We start from the raw sequence: 16,097 nt of genomic DNA, 5'->3' as shown, positions 1-16,097 counted from the left end.
TCCAATCCGTTTTTAGTTCCTCTCATTGTGATATTCCCATGCTTTGCCAAATATTTTCGCATTTATCTCTTTCCTTTCTGTTGATCTATTTCAATGTCTTTCCATTGTCTCTTTACTGTTTAATATCTAGTTATGTATTTATCTCATTTAGTGATTTTTGTCTCTGGTTTCCTCACATTTTATTTCGGTGTCAGCTGTTTCCCTTTCTCCTCTAACTCCATTTGTTTCTTTTCGTGCATATCTTTGTATTTACGTCTACATCTTCGTCACAATGTCTTAATATTCTGGTTCTTTCTCTATTCTATATGCTGCACTCACTTTCTCTTTTGTGACCTCGGACAACCGGTAAATGATGTGCATGCATGGGGGAACCACTAAAATTCTGTTTAAAAAGAAGGTAAGGGTTTAGCCCAGTAAAAACTGTGTAAAAGCCCTCAAGTACCACAGAAGCAGTTTACATCATCTCCACTATATGACAGGGATATCCACAGGTTGAGAATAGAAAAAGAGCCTGGTCTTGGGAGTACCTGCTGACGTATTTGGGTAGGATAGACAGCAAGTTATAAACAGGATGTACTTTGGATGCAGGGAGCACAGAATGGAGAGAAACTTATCTTCCACCAGCTTGTTTTTTGGTGACTGCTCAATAGACAAGGCTGCAGATTTCTCACAATACATACTCGTGAGATAAAAAAAAAAGGTGCTGCCATATATTCAATGTACAAACGGCTTTTTGTCACATTAGTCAAATGTTTGACAATATGAAAATGACAACTTCTTGTACTAAAACCTTTACTGTAATTAACCAAATATATTTACAATTTGTACAAAATCTTTGACCTTCAACAAAAATACAAGAACATTATCACATGATGCAAAAACCAGAAAATAAGTTCGTTGCAGACATTACTGCTCTACGAAGGACAGAAGGCAAGTTGAACTGAATGGAAATGAAACATATCCCATATCTTCAGGTATGGTAAAGGTCTGCAGAAGTTCACAGAAAATCCCAAATCCAATGTTCATCAAAAGTTCATTTCCAAGTGCCCGAGACAGTGAGTTCGGCGACATGTCCATTTGTTTTGTACTGTTCGGTTCAGGCAAATCATAGCAGGTTCCTTGAAGTCCATTGGTTATATACTCAGTGTTTTTTTATTTCAGGTTCGAGCGCCAATTTCAATCTCCTTTATAAGACGCAATGTTTCTACTTCTACAAAGTGAGAAAGTTTTGGCCCAATTTATCATAAAAAAGTTCATATCTCCAAGTTTCAGTAGATCACTTCATAAACTGTAGCTTTCTTGTCCCCAGAGCCAGTGACAATGTATTTATCATCCACGGAGATGTCACAGCTAAGTACAGATGAAGACTCTTTGGACTGTTGGAATAAAAAAATAAAAAACAAAAATTAATCAACAATCATAATAAAAATAATATACCGAATTAAGAGTTATTAGTAGCAAACTAACTGGTCACATATAATATTTAATAGCAAACTGTACTAAATACAGATGTCAAGTCAGCAAAACCAAACTGACTTCCACAGCCCTACAATCATATTCTGATCTAGCATTGTGAATGAGCAAAGCCTGCACTTCCAAGGATAGCAAGATGCTCTCCATAAACCAAATAACATTTGAAAAATGACTGAGACACATTCCACTTGATATCGCTAAGCTGGTGAAGGAAATTCATAAGTGTTGGATGCAATTCTGAAGGAAAGCTTATGAAAGAATCCTGCGTTTTAAAGTGGGATGCAAAACCCAGGGTCAGTATTCTACTGGAGTCAGAAACTGTGCGACCACCAGAAGAGGGGGTGTTCCGAAAGTAATACTAGATTTACTGCTGGAGAACCAGAGCCTACTTGACAATATGGCCCTTGCTGATTTCCAAAGTATCAAATGGTGTGGAGAATTGCTACACTATTTACTTCCTGTTGTACTGGTATTCAGTAAACTTTCACAAGAAGCTCTCTTCTCAGATCTATGCAGGAACAGACATTCATTTCATCATGTTAGGGGTTCTAAATACATTTTTTCAATGTCATCTTTGGTTGGTGTTCGAACTGCATTCTGCCAACATCACACTTTTGCAACTCCTTAAGATGATTTGGATCTGGGTCCGCGCTGGTTTCCCTCGCCATCTCAACCATTTGAAGTACAGCCTCCTGCCACGTGCATGACCCCAGAATGCTGCTCACACTGCTTACACTTCACCCTTCTGAGATTAATAAACAACTCACATTACCTAGTGAGTTCTGGGTTTTCTTTCATTGGCCTTCAAAGCAAACGCCAGTAAACAGAATTAGCTGCAATCCTAAAATCATAACAATGATTTGCTTATTTAAACCGCTACAATGGCAGGACCAATCTGAAAGTATTCATTGCCTCAAAAGGCCTGAATTTGCTTACGTCCATTAGAAGTACTGGCACTAGTTTGTTGAACATTAACCTAGTATGCGAGGCACAGCAACCTAGAATAGGACTATTAGGTGAGAACCACTAAGAAATGTGCTCGCATAGAACGGATGCAAAAGAAATAATAGATGGACGGAATGCTGGACAATGCAAACATTCACCCCCAGTCACAAGGATCTGGGTTTAATCCATCATTCTTTTGTTCACCACATCACCCCATTTGGGATCCAGCCATATACAAATCAGTCTTGACCCCGTTACTTATGGGAATGTCCAGCCCGAACTGCCAAGCCAGGTCCTCCCTGGACCAGAAACAAGCATCCTGGGACCGGTTTCTGGGTATCACCCTTCATCAGCCGGGCTAACTTGAATCCAGTGGTGTAGTGAGCATGGGACCCAGGGTCAAGACTGATTTGCATATGGCTCGGTTCAAACTTGAATGACATGGGGAGAAAAAAACCAAGATGGATTTAGGCCCATATCTCTGGAATGGGGTGAACGTATGACATTGTTCTGCATTCTGTCAATCAATTGTTGTTTTTGCATTTGCATAGAACGGAGGGAAGGACGGGGTGGGGGGTAATTAATGCTTTTTGTTGCAACAAAAACTAAAGCCTCACACTGGAAATTGGCACTCTTGTATTTGAAGAGGTACATAGTAGATCCTTACATCTCCTCATAGGAGGTTTTTGCCCCCATCTGGAATGCTAGCTGCTGTTTTTTTCGACTATCTGAGCACTAGGGTCCGCTAACCAGACCTCAGTGCCAGTGTGCTCGCCCATTACAAAACGTATGTAAAATTGGCTACCCTCCAATTGTCAAAAGCGGAGTTACTTAGAAGTCCCTTGTACGTGGTACCCAGGGTGCGCACATACACATTCACAACACTCACTAGCAAATACACATACATTCATACATACAGGCACCAAACACATAAAATACATAAGACTAACCTTCACTGTAGAGAGGGAAGCCTTGGGGGGGGTCCTAGGAGGGCTGGGACTGCTGCCTTCTCTCATTGGCTGAACTATGGTCAACCAATGAGGGCAGGCAGCATTCCCTCACTGGTCACAGAGTGGGATGCTGACCCCACCCCACTCTGTGATGCGGGGTCATTAATTGACACTCAGCCCTGGGCATTTTAGGGATTAAAACAGAACCGTCCAGGTCAGAGGCAATCAACAACGTTCCCCCTCATCATGAGGGGGAGGGTCATGGGGAAATTTTGTCAGGCGGAGGTCACACCCACAGGGCTGGGAAATCCTCAGCCTGGCAAAGTTCAGCTCAGGCAGACATGAGCATGTGCATTTAGCGCATGTCTAGCTCCTGGCTGCCTGGCCTGACTTGAACAAGAAGAGTGTCTGTCAGGCTGACCTTTGTTCATCTTGACAGATACTCTTCTTGCCAGGAAAAAAGTGGGAGGCATGGCCCCTCATCCCATATGGACAGCCGCTGCTGAGGTAGCCACACCTCTATGTTGGGCTGCCAAACTCCTAACATCCAAAGAAGGGTTGAGACAACTTGTGAGTGGAAAGAATAGTGTACTCTGGTACAGGCCCTGGTGCTTAGTCGATTAGACTATTGCAATGGACTGCTGGCAGCGACAAATGAAGAAATATTGGACAAACTTCAAGTGGTCCAAAATACTGCTGCAAGATTGGTCCTTAATGCCCCCCCCCCCCCCCCCAGGTCCTCTTCTAAACCTCTTTTTGAAAAACTACACTGGTTGACAGTTAGTCAGAGAGTAAAATTCAAAACCTGTTGTATAGTCCACAAGAGTCTGCATGGACTTGGCCCCTCCTATCTAGCAGAGAAATGTGTCTCATATGTTCTTGCCCGTACCCTTAGATCGAGCGATCAGCTTCTCCTACAAGTCCCTAGGATAAGAAGGGCAAGGCAGGATTGCAAAGCTCTTTCAGTGGGCGGGCCTGTGCTATGGAACACGCTTCCACTCTTGTTGAGGCAATGTTCGGATCATCTGACATTCAGGAAAAAGTTGAAAACCTTTGTTTAAAATGTGACAGGGTCTTTTTATTCTTCCATTACACTTTCCCTTTTCATGACTGGCTTTTTTTCCCTCTATATGCTATTGTTGCTTTTGGGCGCAGAGATACTCCTTCGGGAGTGGATTCAAGCGCGATACAAACCCGCAAATAAATAAATAAATAGCATCATTCTCCCAGGGTACTTTCTGGGCATAACTATGCCCCCCCCCTCCCACCCCCGGCACCCTGACCCTCAGATCATGACAGAACATGAGACAGGACTGAAGTACTGCCTTGCTGACCCCTGGACCTGGCAAGAGGCTGCACCATCTACTGGACTGCCCCGCCATACCTTGGCTAGCAAAGAAGACTGTCCCTGTGGCCCCTGGAAAAGTCGCTGCTGAGCCACCCGATGCAAAGTGTGGAACTTGACTTGAGACTGATTTGGTGACCAGGTAACTGTCCAAATACTCTTTTGCCCCCCCTCCCACCCACAACCCCCCGGTGCCCCATTCCGTCTTTCACCCTGTCGGATTTGGTTACCCCACTTGGGCTAGAGTAGCCAAACACAACTCATTCAAATTTTTCAAAAGCTTCTAAACCTTACGGTTACCATTGCTTGTTTGCGCTTTGGACTAAAAAGCTGAGAATTAAGTTTTACTTAAAAACCTATATCTCCGGAACCCTCCAGTGGATTTTGCTAATCTTGCTTAGTAAAAATTCAGAAAAATATAATATAGTTTTATAACTGCTCAAAGCCACAGATACCCTTGGTTGAGCTAATGGTTTTACAAAAGAGCATGAATGGACCCAAGACAGTTTTCCGAGTGTATAACACTGTAAGGTCGCACCACCATACCATATAATACACCACAGTCCTCACAGAGCTCTTTAATTGACATCTTGAACTGCATGTTAGGATCCTCTGAGATCACCACTCGAGATACCCAGGATAGCACAAACATCTAGCAATGCGGACACTGCTACTAAGCAGGTGTTGCTGGTCTCCCTTGTTTCGCTGCTTTTGCCTGTAGGCGGGCCTTCATCTGCTGATCCGTAGGGTTCCAACGACTGTGCATCCACTAGATGTGCCTATATACCGATTTTGAACTTCACTGCCTTACAACCACACATGACTGTTAGAACACAGCGTTGAAAATCTCAAGATATCTTACAGGATGGTCATAACTTTGGGAAGTATACAGTTACCCTTCATACACAGTATTCTTTTCTAATTAGTGGCTACTGCATTAGTCCTTTTTCTTACCTGGAATATACTCGCTCCATAGGGCGTTCTCCAGGCATTCAAGAGGTTGTCTTTCCCAGTACTCACAAACCATTTCCCTGCAACAAACAAAATACAGACGCTCAATCCAGATACAAAATGCATACATATGTATTTAAATGGAACTTTTTTACATAGCGGTTATCTGTAAAATCTGATATGCATCTGGCCCTACTGCTCATACATTTCACATCCAGCATCCTCCACCTGGACTTAGGCAAGGGTGATGTCTATATAATTATACATAGTCATTCTACCAGACGCCACCCACAAACAAGCAAGTATGCTCGGGGTATTTAACATGGTGGGATCAGCATACAGGAAAGGCAGATACTACCGAACAGTATTGGTTGCTTTCGCTGTCCATCACCAGCTGCACACTGTGTGCATTAGAAACAATGCTTGCCATGTCTAAGAGATAAATGACAGCTCTACACAAATGCTACTTCTGCGCACACTTTCACCATGCACTATCACTTACCACAGTTGGCAAACTTCAGGGACAGCACACAGCTCTCGTGCAGATGCAGCTGGTACTTGTCTGGTTTGTTGACATGCAGGACTTCGACATTACTGCTCTCCATCCCCACCGCAAGCCATTCCCCGGTCGGGCAGTATCCAAGCGAGAAGATCTAGAGAACCAAACCAACATGCTATTACAATTAGATTTCCCACATTTTGCAAAGAGAGAGGTGGCGCTTTAGTGCGCATGGGGGCAAATGCTGCCGACCACTGGACTGTGCACACTGTCTGAAATTCATATTAGTGTAAGAGGAAATAAAACAATACCTGCTGATGAATCACAGGCTGAGAAGATTAAATGGGACGAGATGCAAGTGATTTGGCAGGCTGGCAGTATTTGCTTTTGGTGAGCCTCAACATGCACGACTTCCAAACCATTATGAAATATGAAAATCAATATTTGACTTTCCAGAGTGTGCTTTCCTCTTAGAACCGGCTTTGTTATTAAGCGCTGACTGGAGCCGATCTTGGAAACAATACCAAGGTGCAGTGCAAACACAAGGCGCGCAGACGTCCAGGGGGGTGGGTTACCTGTGACGTGAAGTCATGTTGCTGGAGCTGGCGTCCTTCCCTCAGGTCCCAGGATCTCACCGTGTTGTCCAGGCCTCCCGTCCACAGCTTGGTGCCATCGTTAGAAATGTCAATACAGCTGGCTCCGTCCGTGTGGCCCTGGAACTGCCTGATAAAACAAACAGACGGAATAATGATTTCCTGCCAGTGCTCAAGGTAAACACTGATGTGTTGTTAGCTTTGGACTCGGCCTACATGTGTCATCTCTGCGAGGTCTTCTGAGGAACAAGAACAAACAGATCCTTCTCTTCCCCCTTGTGAGACACCGGGTCCCACTTCACTCGGAAGAGGATCCTTTCATCTGAAGACCCAGGCAGGGGCATCACTACTACGGGAGCCGTACAGGGCACAGACGTGCACACAAACAGGGATCCGACCTATGCATCAACACCCGAGCTCAGTAGAGGGCGCCTTGTGTGCACAGGGTAGTGCACACCCGTGCGGGTGTTAAGCAGCAGGTTAAAACCTCGGAGAAGCAATCTGATACCCAGTGGTGAATGTATCTACAAAAATGCTGTTGAATATCAGAGAAAGGTAGACTCCAAGCCTTAATGAGGTTCTCTGTGCTCTTGTGTGGGCAGAAAACCTCACCCATCGTGAAGATGTAAATGTAAATGTCAACGGTTCTTATATAGCGCCTTTTCACCGCAAGGTCTCAAGGCGCTTGCTTTGGGAACCCGTCCTGGCTTTTTCCCTGTGAGATAACCCGTACTGGGCATCCAAGGTGAATGCCAAGCATCCCGCCGCAGGGGGGGCGTAGTAGAGATTAAGCAAGCTGTTGCCCAGAGTTGCAGAGTGTGAACCCGTGATTCGAGTAGGCACCGAAGCGAGAATTATCGAGTCCGTGGACATTTGGGCTCAAGACCCTGCCGCGGCGGGAATTGAACCCTGGTCCCGGGTCTGACCTGTGCTTCAGGGTCTGCCTTCTCTAACCAGTGAGCCACAATTCTCCACATCAGATGGCCGATGTCCTAGACTTTGCCAGTGGCGGAGATTTGCCTTACACAATTTATGCCCAGCAGCCCATGTTGCACATGAGATCTGGTAGGGAAATTGTTTTCCCTACTATCATTCAAGGCTACCATAATGGAAGTCATACCAGACTGGCCCAAAATTTATTCTAAGCAGACAACAGGTAATGCAGAAAGCAGCAAACTCCCATATGAAGCAATAGGATTTTGGTGCAAAATGTCCCAGTTATCATGCTTCGTGATTTTATTTTTTAATCCAACTGAACATTAGCCTGGAATCGCCATTAAGAAATGTTTTAGAAACATGTCTCACTGTGTGGCAAGACACCATACTTTAGGTTAGGGTAATAAGATGCCATTTGTCTTTAGATGCTGAATAAACACCGATGCACAGACTGAACTCTGGATTGTTGTGGCCTTAATGAGTGGTTTCTGCAATTAGGTGCCTAATGTTAAACATTTCAGCCTTGTGATTCGCCTCTGAACAGATCTGGAAAGTTCATTTCAACCCTAGCACAAGGATGTAGATGTATGACCGTTTGTTGATGCCCACTTTGTGGAAATGGTTACCATGGCTCTTTTTTACTATAAAGTGTAAACAATCGGGGCTTTCGGCGGATTAGACAAAAGGAGGAAATCTGGAGAAATGATAGGTTAGTGATACTCAAAGAACGACCCGGCGGCTGCATAGGGGCCTCTGGGCAACCGCAACACGGGCCTACTGCTTTCTGGACTCAGCACCAACATTAAAAAAAGTTAAGTAAACAGCAAGCACTTATTTAAAGGTTAATTGCAGTTAAGTAAAGGATGACACGCAGCCCTTAACTTTAGGAGCGCCTTCATTTTTAAAGACCGTAAACATGTAAAAATTTGATACACTTTTTTAATTTTGAAAAAACTTATTAACCAGTAGAATCGTTTCACCTTAGTAAATCCGATTATAGCAGTGCTTTCAGAAGCATATTTTTCAAATGTGCTAGTTTTCAAACTTGAATTTAGAAACGTTTATGCTTCACCCTCATCATGACTGACAATAAAGCCATTCGTGATTAAATCCAAACACAGAAGGTTTTGTAGTCATGTATTTCGAGGTCGTTTTACATGTGATATTAAAGAAAAAAAAGGGAAATTGCAATAAAACAATTGCCCAGGATCACACAATGTGGTCAAGTTGGGAAGCCGGGATTCATCCCAGGCTTTCTGGTTCTGCATTGTGAAGTTCAATGAAGTAACTAGATGTACATGCTACGTCACTTTACGCCGCCTCCCAGTCGCTGGCATCAAAGCGGTTCTCGGTCACACCAAAGACCAAACTTTTCGCCCCCCAGGAAAATGTTTGCAAGTACCCACGTAATCCGTTCTGATAATCGGACAATCTTAGTCTGCAGAGGTTTGGATGCAATGCAGAGAAAAGAAAAGCTTAAGGCAGGTCTAATAAGTGGTGACGTTCCTTTTGGCAGAACGTCATCAGCAATGACAACTCAGGCTTAAACCCTTAAACTGTTGTATTAAGGGGTGCCTAAGATTCCTATCGTCTTTATTATTGAATGACTACGTTTATACATCGATTTCACTGAAAAACTGTCCACCTTCAGTTTAGAGGTAAGGATACAACTTCCAATCATGGGCAAACTTCCCCTCTGTGCTGTGTAAAACTACGCTGACAATGAACCAAACGAACAGGAAGGTAGGCTCCCGGCCACATTGGTGAGGGCCAACAATATACACTGGAGACCCAGGACTAAGGATTTTACCAGCGACGAGCAGCACAATCGCCGCCTCAGCTGACCAAGCTGCAACAAGGGAGGTCCAGATCACCTTCATCAACGTGTAGATCGAAGATCTCAAAGCAGACTACTCTCTTCCTTGGGTTACCCAAAGTGCCAGGGTGCTTGTGCTTTGCATACAGACTATGCTAATGGGTTCACCTATGCCTAAAGCAAGACACCACAACTTGGTCATCTGCACATCATAGCAGCCTGGGCTCACACTGGTTTCAGGCATAACATACAACCCCAGCACTGTGCTCAAGCCACTGAACTTGCATTAAAAATAAGGAGGTTTATTTGGCCTGTGGTGCATTTTAAGGAACATACTGATGCTGCACACCCAAAGCCTTCCAATTAAAGGTTCCATTAGTGAGGACGACATGTTCAGAGGGCAGATGTTTCACAGTACTTGCACAACTAATAAGGAAGACTACGTCCCTCGGTCAGATTCACTGACAATAGGCAGACGTTTTGGAAAGTTATGCAGAGGTGGCCTTTTCCTTAATTGTTATAAATGGGATAGACCACCTACCTACCTGTTGTGTTAGTGCAAGCCACCCTTTGGGCCAAAGTATGCTTCAGAAAGATATGAGCTGGCTCTCTTCATCATTGGCCCCAATGTAGTGATTTTACACTGCTCGGGCTAGTGCCACCTGGAGTGAATATATATGTGCACTCATTAACAATTCTTTGTATATAATGTTTAAAAATTAGAATACAGGCCCCTCGGAGTCCCAGTGTTCTGATCAGGCAAACCTCTTGCAGGAATTAAGTCACAGAAAAAACTACAGAAATATATATATTTTTTAAAGCAACACTAAACATTTGCTCAGATTGTGGGCACTTAATGCAGTTACTTTTGTTAGTCTTTTTCCAAAATGGGGGAAACTGTGCCCCCCCCCCCCCAAAAAAAAAACTGCGGGATAACACATTGGACTGTGCCCTGAAATTGCAAAAGTCTATGGTAGAACAGCACAAATTTGTTAGAAGTGGAATAATACGTGGCTACAGGATATATTGAAGAACTTGAGGCCTAGCTGAAGTCAACAGCTTGCAAAGCGTCCAATCCTGCTAAGGGATGAAAAGACCTTATATCTAAGAAATGAACTCTGCTTGGAAGAATCTGTCATAATAAAGAGGAAATTGAGGTTGGCTTTAAAAAATAAAACCTCATGCACTCAGAACTGCTACTTCAATTAACTTATTAAGGCTATATTCCTAGCGATTTAGCCAGAAAGTTCATTTGTTAACAAAATGTGGGCGTTTAATGGAAAATGCTTTTTGTACAACGAAAGAACAGAATGATCAATTGAGTTATTAAACTCATGGAAACAGTAGGAAGATTTGACTTTCGTTCTGCTGTGAACCAGAACACTGTATAGTAATAGGCCTAGTGCAAACAGATCATGCTTTGCCAGTCCCACGCCAAATAGGCTCACCCATTTTCAGTGACCTGCAGCATCTCAATCAATTTTTCAAGTCAATCCTCCAAATATATCAAAGCAATCAATACTTGGCCTAACAGATGCTGCCAAGGCCAAATTCTCGACTCTTGAAATAAAGTTTGAGGAGTGACTGTCAGTGTGACAAGAGAAGAAATTCTACATGGCGGAATTATCTTAGCAACCAAAACGAGGTAAGCATGCATGCAGAAATCCCGCTTGGACCATGTCTCCAATTGTGTTAAATGAAAGAGACCTTGAAATGTCATCAGCTTTCCAAAACAAAAGCAAGTACAGACAAGGCCTAGATGCAAGGCAAAACAACCTAACTCGCCCATCTAAGAACAAGTGATAAACATGCATTAATTTGTTAATCTGTGTCCCTAGTACCACTCTGATTCGTGTGGTTTTCCTCAATGTCCTTTGCCAAACTATACAAATCAATAAGGTTATTTGACTGGAGGTTGTCCTTATTACATTAGATCCGCTTTGGACATACAAGTTGAAAACCGATGTACAGAGTAGCGCATTTTTGTGTGTAACCCATTAAAATGGTTTGAGTAGATTACAGGACAAGGTAGAGGAAATTAAGGTTACCTTGAATACCTACACAGCTTTAGAAATTGTGCAGCACCCTAAACAGGAGCCTACCAATAAGGGTCGTGTGTGATTCAGAACGAATAGTTTCTTACCTGTCGGTGTAGTTTTGCAGCTTGAAGATCTTTCTGGATTCACTATGCTGTGCATATTCCGCAATCTGGTGGTTGGGTCCGGAATCGTAGTCTTTTTTCTTTTTTTTGTCGTAGCCCAGGTGGGCGTCGACGTCCCACCATTTGGTGTCCTTTCGGTGACGTCGGCGTGCTTCCGGCGGAAGCTACCACTCTTGGGCGCCATCTTCGGATTCTTTTTTCTGTCTCTTTTCCTTGTTTGTCTTTGTAGTGAATCCATGGCTATGTATGTTATTCGTTTTGTTTTTTTTCAACGTTAGTGTTTCCACGTATTTTGTAATTGTTCCAACTTGCTTTCTTTTCCATGTTTTTCCACCCTCTTTTCCAGCCTCATCTTTCTGGCGGAGGCGGGTGGGTTCGCTAGTGAATCCAGAAAGATCTTCAAGCTGCAAAACTACACCGACAGGTAAGAAACTATTCGTTTTGCAGCGTGAATCTTTCTGGATTCACTATGCTGTGCATAGATTTTGTAGCGGTTTTCGTTACTTTTGTGGCGGTTGGGTGGAAGATGAGCGTTGGTTGCTAAAAATATGTTGAAGCACTTTTTGTCCCACTTGTGCTTCCTTGTTCATCTGAACATCCACGCAGTAGTGCTTCGTGAAAGTGTGTACTGACGCCCATGTTGCCGCCAGGCATATGTCCTGGATTGGTGTGTTGGCCAGGAAGGCAATTGTTGCTCCTTTCTTCCTGGTGGAGTGGGCTCGTGCCCCTCCTGTTAGCTCCTGGCCAGCTTGCTTGTGTCAGAACTGGATTGTCTGTGCGATCCATCGGGCTATGGTGTTTTTCGTAACTGGTTTGCCCATGTAACTGTTAGCGAAGGACACGAAGAACTGTTTCGTCTTCCTGTGGCCCTTCGTTCTTTCAATGTAGTGCATCACAGCCCTTCTTGCGTCTAGGGTGTGGAGCGACCTCTCTGCGCTTGTAGTGGGGTTTTGGAAGAAGCTAGGGATCTGAATACTCTGATTCATGTGGAACCTTGACACCACCTTTGGCATGAAGTGTGGGTCAGTTCTCATCACGACCCTGTCACTGTGTATCTGGATGTAGGGTTCCTGCAGTGTGAGTGCCTGCAGTTCGCTCACCCTTCGTAGTGAGGTGATCGCCACCAGGAAGGCCGTCTTCATTGTCAACATTTGCAGTGATGCTTTGTGGATGGGTTCGAAGGGTGCTTTCATGAGCTCCGTCAGTACCACGTTTAAGTTCCAGGCCGGTGGCGGCATTCTCTTTGGCGGCGCTATTCTTTTAGCCCCTTCCAGGAATCTTTTCACGACTTGAGATGTTAAGAAGCTTCTCCCTGTTTCTCCTCTTGTATATGCCACAATCGCTGCTAGGTGCACTCTCAGTGAGGATGAGCTTAGCTTTGCCTTGATTAGGTGTGTGAGGTACCTTAGCACCGTGGACACCTTGGTCAGTCTCCTTTGGAGTTGTTTCTTGCAACACCATTGAGTGAATCTCTTCCACTTTTCCCCATAGCACTTGCGTGTGCTGGGCCTTCTTGCCTCTCGCAGCACCCGCAGGGTGCTCTCTGGTAGTTTCAGGTGTGCAAATTCTAAGTCCTCAGGAGCCAGGCTGAGAGGTTGAGGCTCTCTGGCTCTGGGTGTAGGATTCCTCCGTTTTCCATGGAGAGTAGGTCTCTTCTTTTTGAGAACCTGTGGGGAGGCCCCTGCGCCATCTCCATTATCTGAGAATACCACGTCTGTCTGGCCCATTGTGGTGCCACAAGAATGAGCGTCATGTTGCTCTTCATGCATTTGTTGAGTACCCTGGGGATCAGTGGTATCGGGGGAAAAGCGTAGGCAAATGTTTTTGACCAGCTTATCCATAGGGCATTCCCCTGGGACCGTGTCTCTGGTTGCCTGGATGCAAAGTATTGGCATTTTGCATTCCGGTGTGTTGCAAATAGGTCTATTGTTGGGGTGCCCCACTTCCTGAACAGACTCTCTGTTTCCTGACTGTTGAGTTCCCACTCGTGGGATGCTGAAGTCTGCCTGCTGAGCCAATCCGCTTCCACATTGTCCTTCCCTGGCAGGTGTATGGCTAGCAGGTCTATTTTTAGTGGTATGGCCCATTTCCAGATCTCTTGTGCCAAGTTTGACAGCGGGAACGATTGAGTTCCCCCCTGTTTGTTTATGTAAAACATTGTTGTGGTGTTGTCTGTTTGTATTAGCACCTTCCGGTTGTGTAGGTGTTTCTGAAAGGCCTTGAGGGCTAGCAACACAGTTTTCAGTTCCAGGTAGTTGATGTGCCTGACTGCATCTGTAGGGCTCCACAGACCCCTCACTCTGAGCCTGTTCATGTGTGCGCCCCACCCCTTCTGTGATGCGTCTGTGGTGATGGTCACCGTTGGGTCCGGTGGTGTTAGAGGTTTCCCTTCCGTTATTCTCTCCCTGGTCCACCACCTTATCTCTTCCTGCACCCTGTGCGTTACAACCACTAGATCCTCCCAACTTCCTGTAGCTTGTGACCATTGTTGTTGCAGCCACTCTTGGAGTGGTCTCATTTGTAGGCGTGCATTGGGGACCAGATGGATGCATGATGCCATCATCCCCAAGATCTTGCTCACAGTCCTCACGGTCAGAGATCGCCCCTTCTGGTAGTGACGTTTCTCCCTCAGTAGGCTGAGCGTTCTCTTTTCGCTCGGTAAGACTCTGCATTGTATGGTGTCGATCTGGGCTCCCAGGAAGATCTTCACCTGCTCGGGTTCCATCGAGCTTTTGCCCCAGTGTATGGAGAAACCCAGGTTTGCTAGCGTTCCTGTCACTTGTTCTGCATGCTCTTTGCATGTCCTGTAGCAGTTTGCCTTCACCAGCCAGTCGTCGAGGTAGGGGTACACGTGTTTCCCCTTTCTCCTTAGGTACGCGGCCACTGCCGCAAGGCATTTGGTGAACACCCTTGGTGCGGACTTTAGGCCGAAAACTAGGGTCGTGAATTGGTAGTAATCCTTGTTTACAGTGAACCTTAGCATGTGCTTGTGCTGTTTGTTCATGGGGATGTGCAGGTATGCATCTTTGAGGTCTATGGTAGACAAGAAGTCCCCTGCTTTTATCTGAGGAATGACCTCTTGTAGGGACGTCATTTTGAATTTTTGAGTTTTGACGTATTTGTTCAGGAACCGTAGATCCAGGATGGGTCTTAGGCTTTCGTCCACCTTTGGCACTAGGAAGTAGTTTGAGTACACTCCCATGTTCCGTTCTTTGAAGGGGACCCGTTCTATGGCCGCTTTGAGGAGGAGTTCTTGGGCTTCCTCTTGCAGTAGTTGCAGCTCTCTTCCTGAGTGCTGTCTTTTCTTTGGTTTTCTGTTTGGTGGCCTTTTTTCCAACTCTATGCAGTACCCGAACTGCATAATATTGAGTATCCACTTGTCTGTTATTTTTCTCCACTCCTGGAGAAAAAATCTCAATCTTCCTCCTACCGGAGTTGCATGTTCCTTTGTGTCTTGTCCGTGTAGCCCTCTCCTCTTTGTTTTCCCATGCTCCTCCCCCGGAGGGTGTGGGTGGCAGAGCACCTTCTCTCGTGTGAAGTCACTTAGAGGGGGGCTGTTCACCGCCTCTTCTTCTCTGGCCCCGTCCATTTCCTCTCGATCGAAAGGACTGGCCCCTGCCTTGGTAGTTCCAGTTTTGCCTCCGCTGCCCCTGGTGGCCTTGGCTGTCACTCTGTTGCCCCTGCTGGAAACTCTGGTGAGAATCTCCACGCTGGCTTCGACCTCTGCCGTTCGGCCTCCGCGACGGAGTGCCCCTTCTCATCCCTCTGAACTGCAGAGCTCCCATGGACCTTGCCGTCTCGTTGTCCTTCTTCAGCTGGGTGAGCTTATCATCAACTGGGGCTCCGAACAATGTTTCACCGCTGAAGGGTGTGTTCAGGATGTTGTTCTGGACTTCAGCCTTGAATCCTGAGATCCTGAGCCATGCTTGCCTTCTTTCAGTGATGCCTATAGCCATCAGTCTGCTGGATGTTTCTGCCCCGTCCAAGGCTGTCTTCAGGCATGAGTTGGCGATGCTCTTCCCTTCCTCTACCAGGTGTGCCCCTCTGTCACGGTATTGTTCCGGGAGGTGTTTCAGCAACTGTCCCATCTCCTCCCAGTGCTGGTATTGATGCCTATTCAGGAGGGCGTTGGAATTCGCCATCCGCCAGTGCGTTGCAGCGTTCCTCTCAATCTTCCTGCCCGTTAGGTCCATCCTCCTGCTTTCTTTGTCAGGTGGGGGTCCGGACGTTGTTGGGACGTTTGCCCTTTTCCTGGCCGTTGCAGCGATGATAGAATCCGCTGTGACGGAACCCTTGATGTAAGCTGGGTCTTCGGAGGAGAATTTGTACTTCTTCTCGGTCCTCGGCGTTACAGATCTGCATGTAGCCGGCTCCTTGAAGGCCTCCTTTCCCTGGGCCGTGATACTCTTGAGCATGGGCAGGAACTGG

At 45.6% G+C, this 16,097-nt stretch overlaps 1 protein-coding gene across 9 annotated transcripts in view; it reads right to left on the bottom strand.

Moving 5' to 3' along the window:
* Positions 1 to 775: 775 nt before the first annotated feature.
* TLE1 (TLE family member 1, transcriptional corepressor) overlaps positions 776 to 16,097 on the bottom strand; it is a 118,386-nt gene continuing 103,064 nt past the window's right edge. For all 9 annotated transcript variants that reach the window (XM_078675844.1, XM_078675842.1, XM_078675846.1 and 6 more), the window contains 4 exons: positions 6,739 to 6,886; positions 6,167 to 6,317; positions 5,668 to 5,744; positions 776 to 1,376 (listed from right to left, as the gene is read on the bottom strand). In XM_078675844.1, the coding sequence (XP_078531970.1) occupies positions 1,269 to 1,376; positions 5,668 to 5,744; positions 6,167 to 6,317; positions 6,739 to 6,886 (484 nt within the window). In that variant the 3' untranslated portion in view covers positions 776 to 1,268. The remainder of the gene's footprint in view (positions 1,377 to 5,667; positions 5,745 to 6,166; positions 6,318 to 6,738; positions 6,887 to 16,097) is intronic.

Source organism: Lissotriton helveticus, chromosome 2_1 (assembly GCF_964261635.1).
Source record: "Lissotriton helveticus chromosome 2_1, aLisHel1.1, whole genome shotgun sequence".
NCBI lineage: Eukaryota > Metazoa > Chordata > Amphibia > Caudata > Salamandridae > Lissotriton > Lissotriton helveticus.
This window is presented reverse-complemented; position numbering and strand designations above follow the sequence as displayed.